Source organism: Manis javanica, chromosome 6 (assembly GCF_040802235.1).
Source record: "Manis javanica isolate MJ-LG chromosome 6, MJ_LKY, whole genome shotgun sequence".
Lineage (NCBI taxonomy): Eukaryota > Metazoa > Chordata > Mammalia > Pholidota > Manidae > Manis > Manis javanica.
In genome coordinates, this window is record NC_133161.1 from 126096971 (window position 1) to 126123333 (window position 26363).

General features: G+C 38.7%; 1 protein-coding gene and 1 pseudogene across 1 annotated transcript; both read right to left on the bottom strand.

The window, feature by feature from the left end:
- Window positions 1–375: 375 nt before the first annotated feature.
- On the bottom strand, window positions 376–1293 carry LOC140850121 (olfactory receptor 4P4-like). Its single transcript, XM_073239898.1, has one exon. It carries the CDS (start codon window positions 1291–1293, stop codon window positions 376–378), a length of 918 nt encoding a protein of 305 aa, XP_073095999.1.
- A 13655-nt stretch (window positions 1294–14948) lies between these two features.
- On the bottom strand, window positions 14949–15865 carry LOC140850122 (olfactory receptor 4P4-like; annotated as a pseudogene).
- Window positions 15866–26363: the final 10498 nt, after the last annotated feature.

A 26363-nucleotide genomic window follows, 5' to 3' on the forward strand; every position in this document is an offset into this window, starting at 1 on the left:
AAGGTATGTTAGGGTATTTATTAAGAATTTCTAGCACATGATAGTTTCAGTTTTGTTTGATGGGTATTTTAAACTGAGTCACAACACTATGTTATTTTTCTATTTACATCTTTGTTTCAGGAAACCTTAATGATACTAACCCATCTTTATTGAATATATCTTTTATAGTTGCCTGAAAACAAATATATGCAAGTATTTCATATCAGTAGAATTTCTATTGAACTTTGAGTTCCTCCTCAGTCTTAATAGTTACCTAGTCCTAATAGCTAGTTATAAGAGATAGAGCATTATGCATTTTTAAAGTTTTGGGATAGAAAAGTCATATATTCCACAAGCTCTGTAGTGAAAATCAGTGATGTCTTTCTGTTTACTTCCTTACTTTGGTACACGGCACCACAGTGTCTTCATGGCGTTCTGCATCTCCATGTTCCTGAGTGTGTAAATCAGAGGGTTGAGCATGGGAGCAATGATGGTGTAGAAAAGAGCAAACACTTTGTCTTCTGGGAGAGTAATGGCTGGTCTAATATAAATAAAGAGTAAAGGAGCAAAAAAAAGGACCACCACAGTGATGTGGGAACTGCATGTAGAAAGAGCTTTGCGGCGATTCTCTGCAGAGTAGGACCTGACTGTATGCAGGATCACAGCATAGGATACCAGCAAGACCACAAAAGTCACCAGACCCATCACACCCGAATTGGCAATGACCAGGAGACCGATTCTCCTTGTGTCCATGCAGGCTAGTTTCAGCAAAGGATACACATCACAGAAGTAGTGGTCTATCTCATTGGGGCCACAGTAGGGTAAAAAGATGGCAAGAATAAACTGACCAAAGGAATGGAGGAATCCTCCAGCACAGGAAGCGGCAATCAGGACGTCACACCTCTGCCTGCTCATGATGACTGTGTAGTGCAGGGGCTTGCAGATGGCCACGTAGCGGTCATAGGCCATCCCTGTGAGGATGAAGACCTCTATGCCCCCAAAGAAGTGCATGGTAAAGAGCTGTGTCATGCAGCCATTGTAGGAAATGGTCTTCTTCTCTGCCAGCAAGTCAATGATTAATTTTGGGGTCACAGTAGAAGTGTAGCAAAGGTCTGAGAGTGAGAGGTAAGTCAGGAAGAAATACATAGGCTGGTTAATAAGTTGACTGCAGGTGATTGAAATCATGACAAGCAGGTTTCCAATGAAAATCACTATGTAACAAAATAAGAACAGTAAAAAACAGAGAACTTCCATCTCCTTTTTCTGAGAAAGTCCTAAAAGAATAAATTCTGTGATGTTATTCTTATTTCCCATGATCCAGGGCAGTTTGTAGTTACCTGAAATTAGAAACATTGTGAATTTTTGTTATATATATATTTAAATATGGTGATGCTTATCATTCCTTGAGTGTGAGGCAGATTATAGTGAAAAGGGTTCAAATATTATATGAAGTAGAAATTTAATTTTTATTTAGGAAGGCTTTCCTGCTTGCCTTTTTATAATTTTCTTGAAAACATTACTGGTAAACTTCTTAGGTACCTGAAATGAAGACTAACATTGTAAAATACAGTATATTTATGTAACCATTCTATTAGCATGTATTAGTGAACATAAGTGGTAATTCACCTCTATGGAATTACAGAAATGGTATTTTTAGAGAAACAAAAAAAATCAGTTATTTTTTTGCTTTTCTCACTGTTTATTATTGAGAAAAATAAACACAGAAATGAAACACTGAGTGAAAATACATGAGGTATAGTATGTGAATAATGTTATACGTGAGGAATTACCTGCCATGTGTTCTATATAGAAAGGTAGTAAATAGAAAAATCAACATATGTATTTGAAACCATAAGGCATTTATACTTGGCCATAATCAGTTATATTTATGTTCTACTTAATTTATCAGTATACTTAATTTAGAACTGGATTACATTTTATAGTCAATCAAAAGGATAATAAAAGAAATATGATTATCTGTATTTTTCAAAAGATTATCATCTCAAATGTATTTGACACGCATCAAGGCATCTGAGGATAATAATAGTAGGTTTTGCTTGGATCTTAGAGTCTCACATAATACCTTACCCACTTGCATAAACCAACTTTTTTCTAATCGGTTTACACAAACTGTTCAACTCTTTTTAATCCATCATACTTAAATGGATGCTCCTTTCAGTTTCCACATTACTGGCACGGTATCTTCATTTCTTTTCTCTCTTTCATTCCCATTATTTTAACTCTCTTTCATTCTCATTACTTTTACTTCTTCCTCTTTCTTAATGCAGAATTAACACTATTTATGTCTCTTTGGTACCTTTGACAAGTTCATTTTTTTTTTCAGTAGAATTTCAAGCATCATCGATAGGCTAAGGAAGAACTATTGAGAAATAAGCTGTTGACCATTCCACCATATCACACAATAAATTTTTTAAAAATTAAAGTACTATTGATATACAATATTATGAAGGTTTCACATCAGCAACATTAAGGTTTCAACATTCACCCATATTATCAAGTCCCCCCAACCCCGACCCCATTGCAGTCACTGTCTATCAGCATAGTAAGTTGCTATAGAGACATCACTTGTCTTCTCTCTGCTGTACTGCCTTCCCCATGACCTACCTATATTGTCATACCATAAATTCTTTATAAAACACTAAATCTTAGTATTTAAAACATTTTATGTCAATTATGCATAACATTGGCACCAATATATTTACAGTTTATTTTCAAAATTCTAACACTTCCCTTCCCCTTTTTCCTATCAGTGCAGTTACCATTCAAATTTGTATACATAAAGCTCTTAAGTTAAGTAGGGTTTTTTTTAAGAGAAAAATATATAAATCAATTCAATGTATAAGAGTTAACATCAATCACTGCAAAATGACAGTTTGGTATCCTTACTACTGAAAAATGAAGAGGGGGCATTCATAGCAGTCAAATAAGCCTTCTCATTCAATTAACAATTGCATTTTAGGATTTTTAAATTATTTGCAATGATTTAAAAGAATTCAGTGCTCAAAACCTTTTGACCAGGTGGTTTCACTGCTGAATTTTATCAGACATTTAGTGAAGACCTAATACCCATCCTCCTTAAAATTTTCAAAAAGTAGAAGAGTAGGAAAAACTCTCAAACACATTCTATGAGGCCAACATCACTCTAATACCAAAACAAGGCAAAGGTACCACAATAAAAGAAAATTACAGACCAATATCCCCAATGAACATAGATGCAAAAATACTCAACAAGATATTAGCAAACTGAATTCAAAAATACATAAAAAAATCATCCATCATGATCAAGTGGGATTCATCCCAGGGATACAAGGACAGTACAACGTTCAAAAATCCATCAACATAATCCACTACACCAACAAAAAGAAGGACTAAAACCACATGATCATCTTCATAGATGCTGAAAAAGCATTCAACAAAATTCAACATCCATATAAGATAAAAACTCTCAACAAAATGGGTATAGAGGCCAAATACCTCAACATAATAAAGGCCATATATGATAAACCCACAACCAACATTATATTTAACAGTGAGAAGCTGAAAGCTTTTCCTTTAAGATCAGGAACAAGACAAGGATGCCCACTCTCTTCACTTTTATTCAACATAGTTCTGGAGGTCCTAGCTATGGCAATCAGACAACACAAAGAAATAAAAGGCATCCAGACTGGCAAGGAAGAAGTCAAACTGTCACTGTTTGCAGATGACAGGATATTGTACATAAAAAAACCTAAAGAATCCACTCCAAACCCACTAGATATAATATCTGAAATCAGCAAAGTTGCAGGATACAAAATTAATACACAGAAATCTGTTCCATTCCTATACACTAAAAATGAACTCGCAGAAAGAGAAATCAGGGAAACAATTCCATTCACAACTTCATCGAAAAGAATAAAATATCTAGGAATAAACCTAAACAAGGAAGTGAAAGACCTATACAAGACACTCTTAAGAGAAATTAAAGAGGACTCTAATAAATGGAAATTCAGCCCATGCTCTTGGCTAGGAAGAATTAATATTGTCAAAATGGCCATCCTGCCTAAAACAATCTATAGATTCATTGTAATCCCTATCAAACTACCTACAGCATTCTTCAATGAACTAGAGCAAATAGTTCTAAAATTCATATGGAACCACAAAAACCCCCAATAGCCAAAGCAATCCTGAGAAGGAAGAATAAAGCAGGGGGAATTATGCTCCCTGACTTCAAGTTCTACTACAAAGCCACAGTAATCAAGACAATTTGGTACTGGTGCAAGAGCAGACCCATAGACCAGTGGAACAGAATAGAAAGCCCAGATATAAACTCAAGCACATATGGTCAATTAATACACAATAAAGGAGCTATGGATATGCATTGGGGAAATGACAGAGTCTTCAACAGCTGGTGTTGGCAAAACTGGACAGCTACATGTAAGAGAATGAAGTTGGATTATTGTCTTACCCCATACACAAAAGTAAATTCAAAATGGGTCAAAGACCTGAATATAAATCATGAAACCATAAAACTCCTAGAAAAAAATATAGGCAAAAATCTCTTGTACATAAACATGAGCAACTTCTTCACAAACATATCTCCCTGGACAAGTGAAACAAAAGCAAAAAAGAACAAGTGAGACTATATCAAACTAAAAACCTTCTGCACAGCAAAGGACACCATCAGTAGAACAAAAAGGCATCCTACAGTATGGGAGAATATATTTATAAATGACATATCTGATAAGGGGTTGACATCCAAATTATATAAAGAGCTCATGCACCTCAACAAACAAAAAGCAAATAAGAAAATGGGCAGATGATCTGAACAGACACTTCTCCAAAGAAGAAATTCAGATGACCAACAGGCACTTGAAAAGATGCTCCACATTGCTAATCATCAGAGAAGTGCAAATTAAAACCATAATGAGTGTCACCTCACACCAGTTAGGATGGCCAATATCCAAAAGACAAACAACAAATGTTGGTGAGGATGTGAAGAAAGGGGAACCCTCTTACACTGCTGGTGGGAATGTACCATTGTGGAAAGCTATATGGAGGTTCCTCAAAAAACTCAAAATAGAAATACCATTTGACCAAGGAATTCCACTCCTAGGAATTTACCCTAAGAATGCAGGAGCCCAGTTTGAAAAAGACATATGTACCCCTATGTTTATTGCAGCACTATTTACAATACCCAAGAAATGGAAGCAACCTAAGTGTCCATCAGTAGATGAATGGATAAAGAAGATGTGGTATATATACGCAATGGAATATTATTCAGCCATAAGAAGGAAACAAATCCTACCATTTGCAACAACATGGATGGAGCTAGAAGGTATTATGCTCAGTGAAATAAGCGAGGCAGAGAAAGACAACTATCAAATGGTTTCACTCATCTGTGGAGTATAAGAACAAAGAAAAAACTGAAGGAACAAAACAGCAGTAGACTCACAGAACCCAAGAATGGACTAACAGTTACCAAAGGGAAAGGGACAGGGGAGGATGGGTGGTAAGGGAGGAATAAAGGGGAAAAGGGGGCATTATGATTAGCACACATAATGTAGGGGGGCATGGGGAGGGTTGTACAACACAGAGAAGACAAGTAGTGATTCTATAGCATCTTACTATGCTGATGGACAGTGACTGTAATGGGGTATGTGGGGGGGGGGACTTGATAGTAGGGGCAGTCTAGTAACTGTAATGTTTGAGTAATTGTACATAATGATATTAAAATTAAAAAAAAGAATTCAGTGCTCTAGCATCTGCAAAATTAAATCCAGTGATTTATTGAAAAGAACTATAACTTTACATTTAAATTATAGTCTAGTCTTTACTTCATGTTTAACTTGTTGCATGAGCTGATAGTAACTAAGTTTTCTCAACCTCTTTTCCATCACTGATAGTTTAAATTCTGCTTGATCTCATCCACAGGGCTTTGTGAGAATCTCTATCAGGTAGTAGATCAAATCGCATTTGAAAAATACATTGCAAATGTTATCTGTTAAGTGTGTTTTCAGTCCAAAAGTGGAAAATTGATGGTATAATTAGGAATTACCAGGAAAATAAACACAGACATTTTTTAATGGAGATTATTTTGTTTTATAAATACTTGGGTATTTCTGACAAAACACAAAATTCTTTAAAAAAATAATAGACACATAAATATACCCAATCCAGTTTATTACAAAGATGGGAAGAAAAGTTGTGAAAAAGACCTATCATTTCATTTACTTTTTAAAACATAAAATCTACATTGTGTCTGACTCAAAACTACAATCTATGTTCCTGAATCGCTTAAAAGTATGATTTCCTCTATTTTCAAGTATTTCTGTAGAAAGCGAAGAAGATATGGCTCCTATATATCTACGAGAATAATTTCATATTTTTAAGAGATAATAATATCACTTTATCAGTAGATACCCTGCAGAAAACTTGACTATTTATAAAAAAAAATCTCCTTCATAAAGCACCTCTTAACTCAATGGTTTTTTTAATATGCTGCATCCCCTTTATGAGTTTTAATTTAACCAAAAGTAAACTGTGGGAGTTAAACCAGGTCTTTAAAGACCTGTTTTGGGCCTGACCTGGCCATGATTCTGACTTAAATTAAGAGGAGTCGGCAGCTGGGTGTTGGTGGCTGGTTACCTTTCTCCCAAACTGTGGGTAAAATCGCATATTTCCATAATCTCTCGCCTGGCCTTAGTCCATCTCCACATCAACAGGTGATTACAAGGGGGAGCGAGGGCATATCTGGCCCAGAGAGGTTTGCTGAGGTTCCTTTTCTGCAGCCGGGTCACGAGAGACACAGGCGGGTGGAAGTGGATGACTGCTTGTAAACAATAAACGGGTTTCTCTCACTTCATTTCTCCTTTGACTATTTTGGCCTCAAAGGTAATTTGCCCCAGACTGGGAACATATTTTCCCCAGAGTTACACAAACATATAAGAATAAACTACAATTATTGTCCCTTATCTTCTTTAAGGTCAGCTTATCCAATTGCACAATCTCAGCAAAGTGGCCTTCCTCCCAGGACGAGGCAGACCCTCCAGGCTCCCTCTCCTCTTGTTCGGATCCTTCATAACCTACTATTTAAAACTCTCTAAACATCTTCCCTTTATGCAATCCAGGTACAAGGACATCTCCAGAGTCTATAGTTTAAACCTAAGTATTCTTCCCTTGATTGCTAAAGTCTGGACTTTGCCATTCCCAGTCAGCCCTTATTCAATCCTATCACTGTCCATTCAACTACTCTTTCCCGATAGCACGATTAGTAGAGCCCACCACACAATGTATACTACAACTTTCTCAGTTTTTGGTAATTAGAACTACTTGGTTTCATATGCTTATCTATTTTTGTCAGATTGTTAAATGCTTTAATGTCTCTCCAAGAAAATCTTGCTAAGTGTTAGGGCCAGTGCCTAGCTATCCTAAAGAAGCCAGTGCCTACTGGGAAAAATGAAACAAAACAAAACAAAGTAAAATTTTATGCATTTCAGACTTATGTTGAATCTTGGGTGTCTGGTTTTTGGACAAATTACATCACCTTTCTGAACCTCACTTTTTTATCTCTCAAATAAGGAAAATAAGACATATCTCCTGTTGATTTAAGAAAAGACTGATTAATTAATTACTCTTTACTATGTGTCAGGTATTGTGCTAGAAGGGCAAAAGCCTGAAATCACCTAAGCTTCACTGAAATTCTTATTTTGTAAGAAAATTCTAATTTTTCTGGTTCTTCCATAGTAAGACTATGGCTGGGTAAATAAATCATCAATAACTAGAAAATACATTCATAATGTTTTATTAATTTGATGGCATCTGGCCTCATCATGTATTAAAATATTAATTCCATTTATTTCCTCTTTATAGCCCCACATTACATTTTGGTCATTTTAAGTAATCAGTATGTATTTGCCAAATAAATGCCTACATTCACTTTCAAGTTTTGAAAGAAGGAAAAGCAAGTTCATTTTAATTATATATCATTATTGTTTTATCATGTATTGGAGAGAGATAAAAATACAGAAGGTTTACAATCAAACTTAAGAATGACAGACAGAGGGAGAGATCACCATTCAGAGCGGTCCTCCTGATTTCTACCAGTCTCCTGTTTGTCAGCAAGCATCATTTGGTGGTTTCATAAATCCCATCCCTGTAACCTTCTCCATTTCTTCATCTATTGGCTTATGATGGAGACTATATCCTTAAGTGTAGTCTTATATGTTAAAACTCGGGTCACTTTCCCTAAAACCCTGGTGGTCTCCTCCCTAGGTGGTCCACAAAATGTACAGAAAAAAACCCTGAATTTTATTCTCCACCCTTCCACCCATCTGTAGGAATATTCAAATAATCACCATTAATATCCTATTGTAACAGAATAGAATAGGTGATGTTTAAATAGAATAAAAGAATAGATGATGTTTAAATATGGAATTCAGAAACACATACTACAAATTGACCCATTAAGACAAGTAACAGGAAGTAGGAATGGAGTCATTTGACACACTCTGTATTTCTTGAGTTTTCCTTTCCAGATTTTCTGTCCTTCACTGATACAAACCACTCCCTTTCTGTTTTCTTCCCCTGAACTTTTCTCAAATCATGAAAAAAATATTTATTACTGCCATGTTTTTGAATTATTTTATTTAATTTATGCAGAAAGTATAAGTTATCATATATGGGTTTTATAAAAATATAGAACCATATGAGTCATTCTATAACTGTTCATCAGGTATATGGAGCAATAGTTTCAACTGTTTATTGTATATAAATTATGGCTAAAATTTTCCAATAAATATTAATCATGCACAAATAATCATTAAATTGACACTTATAAATATATTCTAAAACCATATTTTTTATTAATATAAGGACAGTGGTTAATTGTGGGTTGGTAAAGTAAAATTTAATGTGACCAACTCACCAGATATTTGGCTTAAATCTAAGGTACATGCAATGATTCACAACTACCTTACTCATAATCAATGAATAAATTCAATGACTATGTATTAATAAATCTCACACTGCAAACAATTCTGAAGAATCTGAAGATGGAATTCACCTGTTCTCTAAGGTAAGGTGTCCAGCTTTTTTCTAAAGCAAATTCAAGAGTCTTTTCCCAGTTTTATTTTGATATTCAAGAGAAGAAGAAACTGATATCTTCAGCATTTACGTTGGCAACTATTCTTTATCTCTCCTCAATAGCACATTTATTACATTCTCCAGGGAAATGAAAACAAAGACAATACATGGTTCCTGTATGATTTCCAAACAGCCTTACCTAGGAGATACTGTAATTTGCAGAACTGTATTGCAGTATCTCTCTGAGTTTGGAAATTCCCACTGGGATAATTTAAACAAGTGAACTTTTTTTTAGACTTTATTCCACAACCCCAAAATGATTCTATCCATCAAATCATATTTTTCTTATGTATCTATAGAAACTAAGATCAGATCAGATTCTGTATTAACATTGGGAATAGTTTTTGGGAGATTCTGGTGACCTGAGAAGTCGTGGTGCTCACACCTCAGAAAGCAGAGGAGCAGAGAGGACACTCAGTTTCAGGTCAAAGGAAAACACTAATATTGCCTCAATTTAGTCTGTAGAGGATGCTGAATATTCCAGCGTGCATCTACTATTGTCTAATAACAGCTTTAACAAGTTAACACACTCTGTTGTCCTTTCCTCTGAATGTGCTTGGCTGTTGATTTTCTGCCAACAATTCTTCCAAGCCATCCCCCTTGCACACCTCATCCTTGTAATGGAAGATATTCCCAAGTCTTCTTTGTGATTATTTTTATTTTATAACTGAGTTCTCAGTAACCTTATCATTTCTGACATTTTCTTCCAGATCCATAGACCACATTCCTCAATTTTGTTTATATATAAAATTTGGCATTTTAATAACTTTGAGTGCATAAATCACTGGCACTAATTACCTTTACAATGTCATACAACTATTACCACCATTTCCAAGATGTTTTCATTATCCCAAACCATACCCATTACATGATAACTCCCCTTCCTCCTTCTGTCTGCCACTGTATCTTCTTTTCTACTCTGTCTCTATGAATTTGCCTATTCTAGATGTTTCATACATGTGGAATCATACAACGTTTGTTATTTTGTGTATAACTCTTTTCACTTAGAGTGGCTCCTGAGGAAGGGGGTTCCCTATGAATCCCCTGGAACCGACGGCAGACAGGGGTAGGGTCCACTGGGGATTAAAGGTTGATTTCTCGTGGCTCAGTCTCTCTCCCGCTCTGCCCTTCGCTCCGACCCCCAGCCGCTCGGCTCCCTCTGTCCCAGCACCCTCGGCCTCCTCTCGCTCAGCTCTGCTCCCCGGCTCTCTTTCTCCAGCCACAGTGCAACCCACCTCCACACCCTCAACCACCCCTCTCCACGCACACCTTCCTCCAGGCGCAACTCCATGGGCAGGTCCCTGGTGACTAGCAGGCACCTGACCAATTACATACCAGGAATGGAGGGGAGGAGAGAATGGCTGCTGCTCTCCACCCGGTAACCCCAGAGTGGCAATCGCGTGAAGGACCAGTGGCTCTGCTATAGTGAACATCGCAGGATGTCCACTGCCAGCCTTCCCACATGAAGGCAAACTATTCCTGACTTTCCTTTTCTATGTCAATAAAAAGAAAACATTAACAAGGTCCACAACATAATGATACATTCCTAGTTCATGACTGAGGGCGTCTATAAGGGCTCCTATAGAGGGGACAGCAGCATGCAAAGGGGGTGTGACTTTATTCAATTCCCCATAATCCATGGTCATATGTCAAGAGCTGTCTGGATTTTTCACTGGCCACACCAGAGAATCAAAGGACTGTAAGTGGGCTTTATGATGCCTTCTCCAACTCCTGTAGAGTTTCTTCAATTTCTTTATGTCCCCCAGGCAATTTATACTGCTTAGTATTTATCACCAGCTGACGTACAGAGTTACAGGTAGGTGCTAAGCATTTCCCCTCACAACTGCCTTTACTACACGTACCCTCAGTCTGAACTCACCTGCCGTGGTCTGTAACCACAGGCCCTGCAGGATATCTACCCCCAAAATATATTCATAGATATTATAAATATACACAGTATACTCCTTTGTGGGTAAATGCACTATCCCCAGTGGGATTTGGGCTTTCCTCACCCTAATTGCCTACCCCCATAGTCATCTGTCACAGCAGGGGTCCCAGGAAACCACTCAGGGTTGCCATAAGTCAGAGATCATTCAGCTCCTGTGTCCACCAGCACCAGGAAACATTGTTCTTTTATAGAGGACCAATGAGTTGCTCATTCTACATGTGTCCTCCAGTCACCACCACATTCCCCAAGGTGGAGGCCTTGACCCCCACCTCAGTCTAACTCCAACTCTCAATTGTCCTCCTGTGGAGTGAGAGCCCATGCACATCCTGAGTCCTGTACCACAGGAAGTCTTGCAGGGACACAGGCCACACATGGGGCTTTGCTTCTGGCATCCATGTCCTGGACCTCAGTGGCTTGAACTGCTGCTCTGGCTTTAATTGGTGCCACAGTCTTAACAAGGTCCTATTGGGCTTTGCATTAGTTTTTTTTTCTTTCACTGTCCCCATCTTTATCAAATCAACCCACATCTGGGGCCTCGAGACCTTCATGGGGCCCTTTGCATCTCTCCTCTCTGTCTCAGCCTGTACTTCCTTCTGTGCTCTTAATATGCTAACCTCCCCAAGATCTGCTAAAGTATGAGTAGCCTCACTTGTGGGTTGCGCCATGTGGGGAGCAAGAATAGACACTAGGGACCCAGAGACATGGAGGAGCTGGATAGAGTATCAGATTTCTCATTCCCATGGTGAACAACTCCTTATTGGGGTTCTAGAGGCCCATATTATAGATGCTATTTTTTCATGCCCAAGTTCTGTAACCCCTGCTGGAGCTCTACATATGTTTTCCAGCTAGTAGGTAAATATGGCAAATCACCTGATTAGGCCAAACTGCCCTGATGGCTACTGTCAGCTAATCCAGAAGCACCTGATACCCTGGGGTATGACAGGCACTTTACAACTGCTGCCAGAGGGGAGGGTGAATTGTCAGGGAAACCAATCTACCCATTTTGGAACCTATTGTAACAGTTTTCCACCCCCATATCCCAGAGATGCAAAAGCCATGTAGCAGAGGTTCTGATGGCTTTTGCTGAAACTGGATGCTCATGTGCACCAGCTCATCCTGGGTATATGGATGGAGCATGGAGTGCTCCACAATCTGGGGAGGGGGAAGCTCCTCCCCCTGAGGGGCCCACAGTTGTTGCAATTTACTTTCTTAATTACAACCAGGCATACCTTTAATACAGGAGAGGCTCGGGGCTTGGGCAGTGGTGTCAGGAAAACAGATTGGCCCCTGGCCCCACCCCATGATCCTCTCCCAACATTTCCTCTGCCATCTCTGGGGCTGAAGGCACCACTCTTTCCTTCCCCTCCCTCACAACTTTATGTAAAGTGGATTCTCCTGCTGCCTCCTCCTTCACTGCTAACATATCTTCTAGGAGCACAACCTGTCTTCTCAGTAACAGTCTCTCTCACTTAAGGGCATCCCGTAGGCCATCTCAGCTCTTCCAGGTGATGCTGAAGTGTGTCTTTCTCCTTGATAACCCTTTCTATAATCTCGGGTAACAGACATCCCACAATCCTAGCTGCTACATGGCCACTCAGAGCCTCTAAGCAGTATTCTATGTCACAGAGGACTTATTCCACAACTTCTGGTGTCTCCACCATTCCTCAATTCTGGGGAAAGCCCCACATTTCTAGGAGGTGCTTTACCCTAGACCAATTGCCCACTATGGGCTCCCCAGTTGGAAGCCCCATGGTTAGGGGGCTCCTAGGTGCAGCTGCACCCTCCACTGCTGCAGCCACTGGGACCTCCCCACCATCCACAGGGGGAATTCTGGGTATCTCCCCACTATCTCTAGGGGCAGCCTGCCCAAGGGTCCCACCCATGAAGACAGATTTTGCAGTCAGGTGTCTTGCCAACTACTGCCAGATGTAACTCCAGGGGCAAAATCCTGGGGCAAAATAGCCTTGAAACCAGAATCAGTCAAAGGGAGAAAGAAGTGGGAGAAACCTGTTTACTGCCTACAAGCAGTTGTCTAGTTCTGCTCTCCCATGTCACTCATGACCTGGCTGTAGAAAAAAAGGGCCCCATCCAACCTCTTTTGACCAGATATTCCCTTGCTCTCCCTTGTAATTACCTATTGATATGGAGATGCACTAAACCAGGTGAGAGATTCTGGAAATGTTGCAATTTTACCCACAAAAAATTATTATGTTAAACTAGATCAAATAGGACTATTAACAGACTAATTTACTGTGTAACAGAATGTTTTCCAATGATATTCCAAAGGTTTCCATGGTTCCAGGAAGAAAAAAAGTTATTAGTTAGGTCTATGAAAGGTCCTAACCCTCAGAAGAGGGTTCACTTGTCTTCACTTGTTTCTGTGGGATTTTGCCTTGGCTGTAAGGCAGGAGTAACTCAGGCAAGAAAAGTGTATAGAAGCAATGCAGTCATTTTGAGAAGAGAAAAGTCTAAACAGAGAGAAATGTCTAGCTTAATGGAAACCAAGACACAGAGCTGAGGCTGGATTATAGGGTTCAAAAGACAACAGGATAATCAATAATTAAAATGGTAGTACTTCCTTAATGAGAAAATACACAAGCAAAAAGACATTCTGGGGACTGTCTACTGGATTTCATTCCCTCCCAGATAGTTACATGGGGTTTATGTTAAACTTTCAGCCTTCCTGACATACTTATTTTATTATTAATGTATGATCGTTCAACACAGAAGGGGACGTTTCAGATATGTGAGAACAATGTGTACACTCAAATGAAAACAGAAGATAGTGTCTTTGAATTTAATTTAGTAACTTTTTTTTTTACATCTTAGTTTGTGCCATATTTTAGATGGAAAATAGGAAGATACAATAAAGTAAAAATATAGCACATACTCTGGGTCAAACTGGAAAAACAGCTCTTAAGAAGAAACACAAGTATAAGACAGAAGATCACTTGAAATGGAGGAAATGTACAGATGAATAGCAACAAAACAGTGAAGAAATCAAGTCCTCATGGTTTGTTGATGGATCTTCTAAGTCTTTTTGAATAAGAAAATATCAGGATGAGAGCTATATGTAAGCTGTCCCTAAAGCATCAGGGAGGGGCATGATAAGCAAAGGAGACAGGAGAAATGAAGTCACAGAAGAGAGATTTTAGAGCATTTTTGGAGAATGTAGAAAGGACCTGGGTAGCTGGATGAAAACATCCAAGCAAATGAACACATAGGAATAAAGGCGGGGAAAGAGAAAAAAATACTAAACATGAGTTTCTGATACATCATGTGCCTGTGCTAAAAATTCACAAGTGTTAGCCAAACATCTTTATGATTACAGTGTTACTCGTTTCATAGATATTTGAAAAGTGAGAAAGCATATATTAAAAGCAAATTGCCAAGACACACCGATAAAATTTTAGAGACAGTATGCCAGCCAGGTCTCCATGACCCGAAAGCCTATCATTGTAACACAACGCCCTCTTCCAAGATAGTGACTTCTGAGATTAGCAAGTTCAACAAGGATAAATTTGGGGAAATATCTGATAAACAACTGAGAAAGTTATATTTTACTCCAAGGAAAATAGGGTTCCCAATTAAATTTTGGAGTGAGCAGAGGTATGATCAGAGCTGTTCTTTAGAAGGGCACTTCTTGCATTCCTCAAATCTATGTGGTCACACCTGGACCTAGTTTGACCCTTTAAAGTGTATACTGCAACGTGAATCACAGTGACTTGTTTTTTGGCTCATATATTGTCAGAGGTCATTCAGTTGAACTCCCCAGAGAAACCTTCTGTGTTTTCTAAACATATGAAATGATACATGCCCTGGGGACACAGGATCAAAAGCACAATGAACGTCAACTTTACTTGAATTCTGAGTGTGCCATTTATGACCAGATGTTCGTCATGTTGATATTCATCTCCACATTTCTGAGGGCGTAGATGAGGGGATTCAGCATGCGGGCAGTCACAGTGTAGAAAGAACACTGAGAGTTCCTTATCCTGTTCTCACTCCCTGCAGGTAGTGCATAATTATAGATACAGGGCACAAAGAACAAGACTACAACCACTACGTGAGAGCTACAGGTTGGTTGGGAGAGCTTTGCATCATCCTGCAGAGGAGTGTATCCTGAGATTATATAATATGATATGTAAGAAGCCACTAGGACAAGAAAAATGACAACCACCACCATCCCTGAATTTGCAATCATTAAAGTATTAACAACACAGTTATCTTTGCACATTAGCTTCAAAAGAGGCTTCACATTGCATAGGCAGTGGCCTATCTGATTAGGACCACAGAAAGGTAACCTGAGTACCACAAGCAGCAGAGCAACAGAGTGCCAAACCCCTATGCCCCAGGCCATGGTGATCAGCATGTGACACCTGAGCTGGCTCATGATGACCATGTAGTGCAGAGGCCTGACAACTGCGACATAGCGGTCAAAAGCCGTGGACACCAAGATGAATATCTCCACAGCAGCCAGTGATGGGCTGTAAAGAGCTGGGTCATACAGTGGTTATAGGAAATGTTTTTTCCTGTTGCCCCTAAGTCTCTGATCAGCCGGGGGATCACAGTGGAGGTGTAGCAGCAGTCCATGAGGGAAAGGTGTCAGAGATAGTAGTACATTGGCTGTTGGATTAGATAGCTGCAGGTGACCGTGACAAAGATGGTGAAGTTTCCCATTAAGACAGCCAGGAAGCAGAGCAGGAAAAAGAAAAAGAAAAAGAACAGTAGCTCTATTCGGTTATTTCCCCACAGTCCCATGAAAACAAATTTAGTGACATTGTTCTGATTTTCCATGAGGCTGAGGTCAGTCCTGTGTACGCTTCAGAAACTTATTCATCTGCAATAATACAGAACATAATACATTCAGTTGTACTTTTTAGTATTTTTTACACTGTATTTATACACTGACACAAAAGGTCATTAAGGATTTATTAAAGACCTTCTTTTAAATACTTTTTATGTTAAGAGCTTTATTGTATATCAAATGATACTTAATGAGAGCACATTTTATGCCTGGAACTTTTATCAACCTTTGGCATGCATGTATTTAACTCACAACCCAATAGTTACTGTTCTGATACTCATTTTATATGGGGAGAAAAGACAAATGGGACAGTTCAATTCATTCTGCCAAGTCATTAAGATCTTAAGTAGTTCCTCAAGATAAGATGCCACTTTCCATTTTTTTAACAACTATGCCACAATATACACTGACTACAGGGACTTTCAGCTATTTTCCACCTCTGTAAAATATATAGGGTCTTACACTATCATTGTCATTAACTGCCTGTTAAACAAGTCACTCCCCATCTCTCTTTTTTCTTGTTTTAAGAATCTTTTTTTGATATATTTCTTATTGAAGTATAGTTGATATATGATATTATATTGGTTTCATTATACAATGTAATTATATACATTATTAAATGCTTACCTCAACTACTATGGTTAGTAACTGTCAACATAAGAAAGATATTACAGAACTATTAACTGTATTCTCTATGGTGTACTTTCTTCCCCATGACTAATTTACATTATGATTGAGATTTTGTGCCTCTTTATCCCCTTCATCTTTTTAAACCACCCACCCCAACCCCTCCCCCATGGTAACCACCTGACACTTCTCAGTGTCTGAGTCTACTGCTGTTTTGTTCATTTTGTTTTCTTTTGTTTTTAGATTACACATATAAGTGAAATCATATGGTATTTGACTTTCTATGCATGACTTATTTCAACCAATATAATACCCTCTACATTCATGTATATTCTTGAAAATGGCAGACTATCTCTCTTTCTTATGGATGAATAACATTCCACTGTATACATGCACCATATCTCCTCTATCCATGTGTCTATTGATGGAAACTTTGGTCAATTCCATATCTACATTTCCACCGACAGTTTAGTAATCTTCCCCTTTCTCTGCATCCTTGCTGACACTTGCTAGTTCTTGTCTTTTGTATAGTGGCCATTCTGATTGTGTGAGGTGATATCTTCTTGTGGTTTTGATTTGCATTTCCCTGATGATCAGCAAAGTGGAGCATCTTTTCACACGCCTGTTGGCTATCTATATGCCTTCTTTGGAAAATGTCTGTTTGGGTCCTCTGCCCAGATAATGGTTGGATTATTTGCTTTTTTGGTGTTGCGGCATATGAATTCTTTATATATTTTGGATGCTAACACCTTATCAAATATATCATCTATGGATATATCCTTCCATACTGTAGGTTCCCTTTTTGTTTGGTTGATGGTTTCCTTTGCTGTACAGAAGCTTTTTAGTTTGAGAAAATAAAACAATACATGGAAACAAATTAAAACAGAAACACAGTGGTTCAAAATATGTGGGATGCAACAAAAGCAGTTCTTAGAAGGAAATACACAGCAATACAGGCTTACCTCAAGAAAGAAGAACAATCCCGAATAAACAATCTAACCCTACAACTAAAGGAACTAGAAAAAGAAGAACAAACAAAGCCCAAAGTTTGTAGAAGGAGGATGTAATAAAGATTAGAGAAGTAATAAATAAAATGAAGAGTAAAAAAACTGAAAAATCAATGAAATTGAGAGCTGGTTCTTTGAGAAAATAAAGAAAATAGATGAAAGTCAGCCAGATTTATCAAGAAAAGAATAGAGAGGACACAACTAAAGAAAATTAGAAACAAAAGAGAATTACAACTGACACCACAGAAATTTAAAAATTATAAAGAAATACTAATACTATGAAAAAACTATATGTTTATGAATTAGACAAACTAGAAGAAATGGACAAACTCCTAGAAAAGAACAATCATCTCAAACTGACCCAGTAAGAAACAGAAATCCTGAAGAGATAATTATCAGTGAGGAAATTGAATTGGTAATCAAAATATTCCCAACAAACTAAAGCCCAGACAAGATGGCTTCACAGGTGAATTCTACCAAACATTTAAAGAAGAGCCAATATATATATCTTTCTTAAATTATTCTAAAAAAATATGAGGAGCAAATACAAATTCATTTTATGAGGCTAGCATCACTCTAATACCAAAACTGTATAAAGACAATATAAATAACAAAATCATAGACCAATATCCCTGATGAACACAGGTTCAAAAATCCTCAACAAAGTATCATCAAACTGAATTGAAAAATACATCAAAAGGATCATCCATGATGATCCAGTGGGTTTTCTTTCAGGAATAGTATAAATTTGTACATTAATCAATGTAATGTACCAAATTAACAAAAGGATAAAAACCATATGATTATCTCAATAGAATCTGACAATACTTTTGACAAAATCCAAATCCATTCATGATGAAAAGTCATGAACAAAATGTGTGCATAGGGAACATATCTCAACATAATAAAGGCTATATGTGACAAACTCACAGCTAACATAATACTCAATGGTGAACAGCTGAATATTTTTCCTCTAAGATCAAGAAGAAATCAAGGATGCCCACTCTCACCACTTTTATTCAATATAGTACTGGAAGTCCTAGCCACAGAAAATAGACACTAATAAGAGAAAGAGGCATCCAAATTGGTAAGGAATCAGCAAAACCATCACTACTTGCAGATGACATGATTTTATACATAAGAGAATCCTAAAGACTCAACCAAAAAAATCTATTAGAACTAATCACTGAATTCAATAAAGTTGCAGGATACAAAAACCTATATACAGAAACATGCTGTATTCCTATAAACTAACAACAAACTAGGAAAAGGACAAATCAGAAGAACAATTCTATTTAGAATTGCATCAAAAAGAATAAAAAACTTAGGAATAAACCAAGGAGGTGAAAGACCTTGACTCAGATCTATAAGATACTGATGAGAGAAACTAAAGAAAACACAAATGAAAATATATCCCATGCTCATGCATACAAAGAATTAATATTGTCAAAATAGCCATCCTGCCCAAAGCAATTCACAGATTCAATGCAATCCTTATCAAAATACCAATAGCATTTTTTCAACGAACTAGAGTAAATAATGCTAAAATTCATATGGAACCACAAAAGACCCCAAATAGCCAAAATAGTCTTGAGAAAGAAGAACAAAGCTGGAGATAGTATGTTCCCTGAATTCAAGCTATACTACAACGCCACAATAAACAAAACAGTATGGTATTGGCACAAGAACAGACTCAAAGATCAATGGAACAGAATAGAGAGCCTAGAAATAAATCCACACATAGATGGTCAATTAATGTAATATAAAGTGTCAAGAATATACAATGGGGAAAAGAGAGTGTCTTCAGTAAATGGTGCTGGGAAAACTGGACAGCTGTGTGGATTATTGTATAACTCCATGCACAAAAGTAACTCAAAATGGGTTAAAGGCCTAAGTAAAAGACATGAAACCATAAAACTCTTAGAAGAAAACATAGGCAAAAGTCTTTTGAACATAGCAGGAGCAATTTTTTTCTGGACATATATCCCTGCACAAGGCAAACAAAAGAAGACTAAACAAATGGTACTACCTTTCCTGCTCTATGCTGTATATAATTTCTATATAAAGTCTCAATCACATGTGGACATTCCACTCATTCAGTAGAAATCAATATTCTTGAATTAAAAACAAAATTAAGGCTCCTAATCATAGCAGATAAATAACCTTGATTAGATGATTATAGATCCAGTTACCTCCTTGACAGTTTTGGTTGAGATTCAGACATAGAGAGGCAGCAAATACGAAAGAAGAGGCACAATTCTTGGATCTTAATGTAAGAGCACAGGTTATAGTTATATAAAAGCCTCAACTTTTTCCTAATTATTCTACAGACACATTTTAAATGTCACTGTTGAGACATTAGAAACACTGTAGAGAGCTTTTGTCATCAACATATTGAAGATTCCAACGTGATCAAAGAATGACCTGTTTATTTGAAATCCATTCATAACATTGCAGCCGCTCTGATGTGTTATCCCTAGGGGCAGAGTGAATATGCTGACCTTCTACCCATAACCAAATGACCTATACTGTAAGATCATAGTTTGCCTAAAACACTGTTAATTTCAATAAATTGTTTTAATGCACCTGGGAGAGAAAAATATGACATAGTGGACAGATCCCTTGTCTAATAATTATGAAGATGAGCATCCAGTCTCACTTGTCCTGCTCATTTTTTTGTGGTCATTAAGCAATTCATTCTCTGCACCTCTTTCTTCAAGGTGAGTGGAACTGATAATACTACGTCTATTTGCAGTATTTCTTTAAGGAGATGGATACCAGCATTTTCATTAGCAAATTGGTTTTACCTGTGGATTTTATGTTCTGCCAAAAGAAGAGGGGTTGAAGAACTCACATTAGACATACTTAAGAATAAAGAAAAAAAACATGAGTGTTCTGGGTTCAAAATAGGGATTGACAAGGAAGATGCTTACATGTAAATTGAGAATACATACGTGGAAGAATCTGATCAGTTCAAGGACATAAAGGAACCTGATGATAGCTTTTCACTAAAACTGGATTACAAAAGTTGTAGAAAAACTAGTGCATCAAAACTGTAGGATGTGCAATTCTTGGTTTAGAATGGTTCGTAGACATCTGTAGAAGCCTCTGCATGTCAACATTTGGACCAGTGCTGCTCAGCCTACAACAATTGAACATCAGTGGGGGAAATATGATACCAGATAGAAAAACATCCTTCAAAGCAGTGCCCATAGACTCCACTGAAAAACTGCCTCATGCAGAAATATCCCCTGGTCCCATTGGCAAATCATTTTCCTCCTGGTCTTAAATTTATAAAAACCCCTGAGCCTCTTTATGTTCTTTTCCTCTCACTGTCCCGTCCCCATCTAAATTTGTCTCTCTCTATCTCTTTTACAAACACACAAACACACACACACACACACACACACACACACACACACACACACGCACGCACACGCACACGCACATATACATACATTGCTTAGATACACAGGGTTTTCAGAGTAAGGGATTTTGAATTCATCTTTTTAACTTACATTTCAGTTAAGGGGTTTCTCCCACAGATCTCTCCTTTAAATTTTAAATTCCTTAAGGCAAAAAAAAAAAAAAGATCTCTGTGAGGAATTGTTGGTCAAAACATGTCAATGACTGAAAGGAAAAAATCTAAATAAGATTTTTGGGAAGTGGGATTTGTGACTTTGGTCATGAGAGGATATGGAAAGTATAAAAATCCATCAGAGGCAAATGATATGATTTTTCTGTTTATTACCTCTCTGGTAAAGAAAAAATGTATTTTTTGGCTTAATATTATGAATATTATGGGCTTAATGATTTGATGTAATTAGAGTAAAATCTTTAGGTACTACATACTAAGCAATAATATGCACTAGACACTTTACTACATACTTCTGATTGATCAACCATTTCATCTTCACTAATGAGATATATATTGTTGCTATTTTCCCTATTTTTCAAATAAGAAAACTAGAACCGAAGGTTACACAAGCACTAAACAGAAGGTCTGTATCTAAACTATTTCTGTATGGAAGCTCACCCTATTGCCATTATGCTGAAATGTCTTTCACAAATACAAATGGAGATTCAAAACCCTCAAATTATCATCCAGATTTTCATGAACACTGTCTCTTGAAAATAACCACTGAGAAAATCATTCTAGAAGATTCTTTAAAAATTTTATATTTACTAAGTTCAAACTTGTACATAAAATAAAATGCTATAAAATCCTCATTTCCTCCCAATTTAAATATCTATCTATATGTTTACATATACATATACATATACATATACATATACATATACATATACATATACATACACACACACACACACACACACACACATATATATAGTGCTCACCTCCACAAGAGTTTACATTTCATTGGAATGTCAAGGTGATCTCTCAGACTGGTTCCTTTTATTTTCTCTGCTTGTGCTTTGAAACAGCAAATAGATGGGGAACACTTCTGACTCTCCCATGAATCTCCCATCCAACAGAATTAGGAAAGTATTGCTGGGAATATCTTGAATTGAAAAGTACAAGGACCAGTGGGAAAAACTCCCACAGGTATTTTACGGCAGCCAATGTGTGTTTGTTTCTAACTGTAGAAATAAAGCCAGTACAGTCACAGAAGGGGTATAGATGGGATTGGGGCTCGTTCATCTCTTGAGACTCATCACATGAATGAGTCAATACATCTGTAATGTTTTATGACTGATGTAATGTTATGGATATTTGCTTTTTTTTGTTTCTCCTTCCTTAGAATAATTTCCTCAGACTCAAGTCTCTGTTGTTTATCATGGTACATAATATATATGTTAAATAAATGTTGATTTCTTTGTCATCCAATTATACATTTGTAAATGTCTTCTTTTTGCTGCAAAACTCTGAACTCATAACATTACTGACTACTAAAGCCACAAAATGCATAAAACAAAGTTAGATGAATGCACATGGAGGAAATATCTATCCACCTAAACAGAAGAAGATTTCAATGCTCCTTTTTCAGTTATTGATTAGTAAAGTGAGCAATAACTCAGGAGGATATAAAAGACCTGAAAAACATGGTTTACAAGTATAAAGAAGTATACATGAAACTGTACAAGTAACAAAAATATATATTCTTTGTATGTATAGCTATAATATATATAAAATTAAATATTTGATCATATAAGAAGAGTCACCACATAAAAGAAATGACATACAAAAGTCTGAGCACAACAAAAGATAAAGATCTATATTCTTTTAGCACATTAAGTATATCTCTGTCATGTAACTGGTTAACCACTAAGCTAATAGAAGAGAAGCTTCAACAACCACACATGGTGGCACAGAATAATCTTCAAAAAATCACTAAGCAAACAAACAATTGCCCCCCACATAAACTTCCCTCAGAGAGTCAGAACAAAACAAGGATGTCCACTCTCACTACTTATATTTAACATTTTCCTAGAGATTCTTGCCAGAGAAATGAGGTTAAAAAATAATAGAAGGCATTCCATTTAGAAAGGAAGAAGTAAAACTCTATTAACAAATGACATGATCTTATATAAATAAAACCCTAAAGAATGCACTCATACAGTGTATCAGTGAGAGGTAGTAAACAAGTCTAGGACATCAGCAAGATGGAAGGCTAGGAGGCCCCAGTGTTCCTATCAGCACCTCAACAAAAATGAAAAATAAACCAAAGAAAATACAAAAGAGTACACACCAAATAAAATAATTAGGACTACAAAGCAACAGCAGCAAAGGCTGTGGAGCTCAAACATCAAATGTTTCCCCCATGTCACCCCTTCCCCCAGTTTCTGGGAACCAGGAAACTGTTCCTCAGAGGAAGTTCACCCTGTGGGAAAATGGAGCAGGAGAACCCCAGCAGACTTCCCGCTGGGGACCGCTGCTACAGAGGGCTCCCACAGCTGCACCAATGCTGGTCCTGTCTGGCGGAGCTGCCCTGGGGTTCTGCCACCACCACTGCATTTACTTCCTGGGTCTGGAGCTGTTGGTGAAGTGAGACCTGCTCTCAAGTGTGTCAGATGCTGGTGTGCAGGGACACCACAGCACTTCAGCCTCTGGTACTGGAGCTGCCTGCTCTGCTCCCCAGCTCCAGCTCCATGTTGCATCTTCCTCCCACCATTACTAGTCTGCACTGCTGCTGTGCTCAGCCCCTACCGCAGCCCCAGGTCTGGACTCTGAAAGTTCACTGCCATTTTTTGAATCCAGTTCCCTGGGTCCTGAAACATGGCTTTAACTGACCACTACCTGGCTGGTGCTGACTGCTTCCTGGGTGTAGCTCTAAGGGGAAGGATGTTCCCAGTCTGGGGCAAATCCTTTATGAATCTGATGAAACTTATATAAGTCAAGGGAAAGGGTAGGTTGAAAGAAACCGTTTTTATTGCTCACAACTTGCTTGAATTCGCTGACCAGGCTGGCTTGGCACTGTCTGCCCCCTCCAGCCATAGCTCACAAACTGCAGCCACAGTACCCTCCCTACTTTCCACTCACCTTCTGGGAGGAACTCCATTGGCATCCCCTTGATGACTGACAGATGCCAGACCAATTACATACCAGGAATAGAAGGGAAGAGAGAATGGCTGTTTTCTCTCCACCCCTTGCCCAAGACTGACAGGAGGCTCTGCAGTGGTAAACACCTACTGATATGTAAATGCACTAAGGCTACATTGAAGATTCTGAAAATTTAGTCATTTACCCCACAATCCAACCCTCCAGAATTCTCCCCTCACAATCTGTATTGCTCCCAGTCCTCTGCAGTGGTCTCTGTGTGAGAAAGCCAGAGTGCTGTAGCCAGACTGATAACATACAACAACAGAAATACAGGTAGCAATAAAATCACAATAATGCTCTAGCCTGAAGATCCAACTGGGTTCAAAGTCCTACTCGGATTAAGTCTATAGCTCACCCATTCCATAAGAGGCCAGATGCTGAACTAACAGGAAGCTCCATGCTGTGGAGCAGCAGCTGGGGCTAGGATGAGGCCCAATCTGCCAGATAAGGGTGATAAGATACATGTTCTAATGACACCAGCACAGGCAAATCTTGTCCATTAGGTAGGATGCATGCAAGAGAGTGGTCCTGTGATAGCCCAGGGGAAGGAATGGGGTCTCCTCCTGGTTAGCATGCCAGACCTTCACCCCCTCCCTGTGGGAGTTATGGATGGGTCAGTATGTAGGGCTATGGGAGGCACATGCACTGGCCATAAAGACAAGACAAAATTCCCCATGAGATGTTCTTACCTCCTGGCCATTTGGGGTACACTACCATGATCTTTGGGGGCCACTTTGTTGTTACTACAGGAACACGCAGGAAGCCAGCATCTAGGCCTTGCTCTTATGGTGCCAGAAGGAACCAACTATTACTGGCCCATGTGTCAAAATGTCTAAGGCCACATCCACTCAACAGTCTCTAGGGTTTAGCATGGTTGGTGCTGACAGCAGGATGTTGCTCGGCTAGCCATATCCTGGCTTCAATAACTCCTCCTTGGTTTGCATATGCAGTTGCATAGGGGAGGCAGCAATGTGTGTTAGCATGTCCACAGGGCTGAGTGCCCCCTTCCAGGGCTTCTCATTCAAACACTGTAGGACTGACCAGCCCCAGACTATTAGTATCTGACTTCAGGCCAGATTTTAACAAACCATGTTCCTCTCTATCATGCCTGTCCTGGTAGGGTTATATGGTACATGAAATTTTCACTTTATTCCTAATTGCTGAACCCAATCTTGTAATGCATGTCCAGTAAAGTGGGTTTCTTGATTGCTCTCAATCACCTGCAGCCAGCCAAAGGCAGCAAAAAGATGTTTTAGGCCACTTTTAGTGGTTTACTGATCTGCATGAGAAAAGCAACCAATAGTCCAGTTGCTGTCCACACAAGTCATGGCATACCAATATCCTTCTGATATGGGCAGAAGCCCAATATAGTCTATCTGCCACCTGACAAGGGGTACCAGCCCCTTTATTATTGTCCCATGTTGCTGTGGGACTCAGTGTAAGTCCCTATTAGAGTACACACACACAAGGAACTCTTTCTGGGCTCTGCTGCTGACTTCTGTGCAGGTCAGATGTAAGCCCCACCCATGGGCTACAGCCCACATTGTCTTTTGTCCTGTGTGTAACAAATGTTGATGTAACTTCATTGGGGTTAAATGCCTTATTCTCAAAGGGATTTGTGCTTTTCTCACTCTAATTGCCTTACTCCCATATACATCTATCACAGCAGGGGTCGCAGGAAACCACCTGAGGTTGCCATAAATAAGAGAACATGCAGCTCCTGTGTCTGCCAGTGCCAGGACATGTGGTGCATTCACTGGGGACCAGTGAATTGCTAATTCTACGTGTGGCCTCTGGTCCTCACCACATCCCCAAGGTGGGCGGGCTTGTCTCCCCCCTCAGTTAAATCACTATGTCCAGTTGCTTTCCTGTGGGGGTGAAGGCCCAGCTGGGGTCTTAGTACTCTACCCCAGGAAGTCCTGAAGACGAGCAGGCTGGACACGGGGCCTTGCCTTTGGCTTCTGTTTCCTGGACTCAGCAGCTGGAACCACTGCTCTGGCTTTAATTGCTTCCACAGCTCTAGCAAGATTCTATTGGGCTGTCCATCAAGTTTGTCTTTCACTGACCCCACTATTATCAAATCAACCCACATCTGTGTCCTGGAGACCTTCACGGGGCCCTTTGAACCTCTTCTTTCAGTCACAGACTGTATTTCCATCTGTGCTCGTATTATTTCAACCTCCTGCAGATCTGCTAAAATATGAGTCATCTCACTTATGGGTTGCTGTATGTTGGAGGCAAGAATAGTCACCAGGGACCCAAAGAGGGGTGGGGGAGCTGCATGGAGCACCA

What these genes read in the sequence shown, in the direction of transcription:
- LOC140850121 (XM_073239898.1), bottom strand. Translation starts at nt 1,293, where the DNA reads ATGGGAAATAAGAATAACATCACAGAATTTATTCTTTTAGGACTTTCT.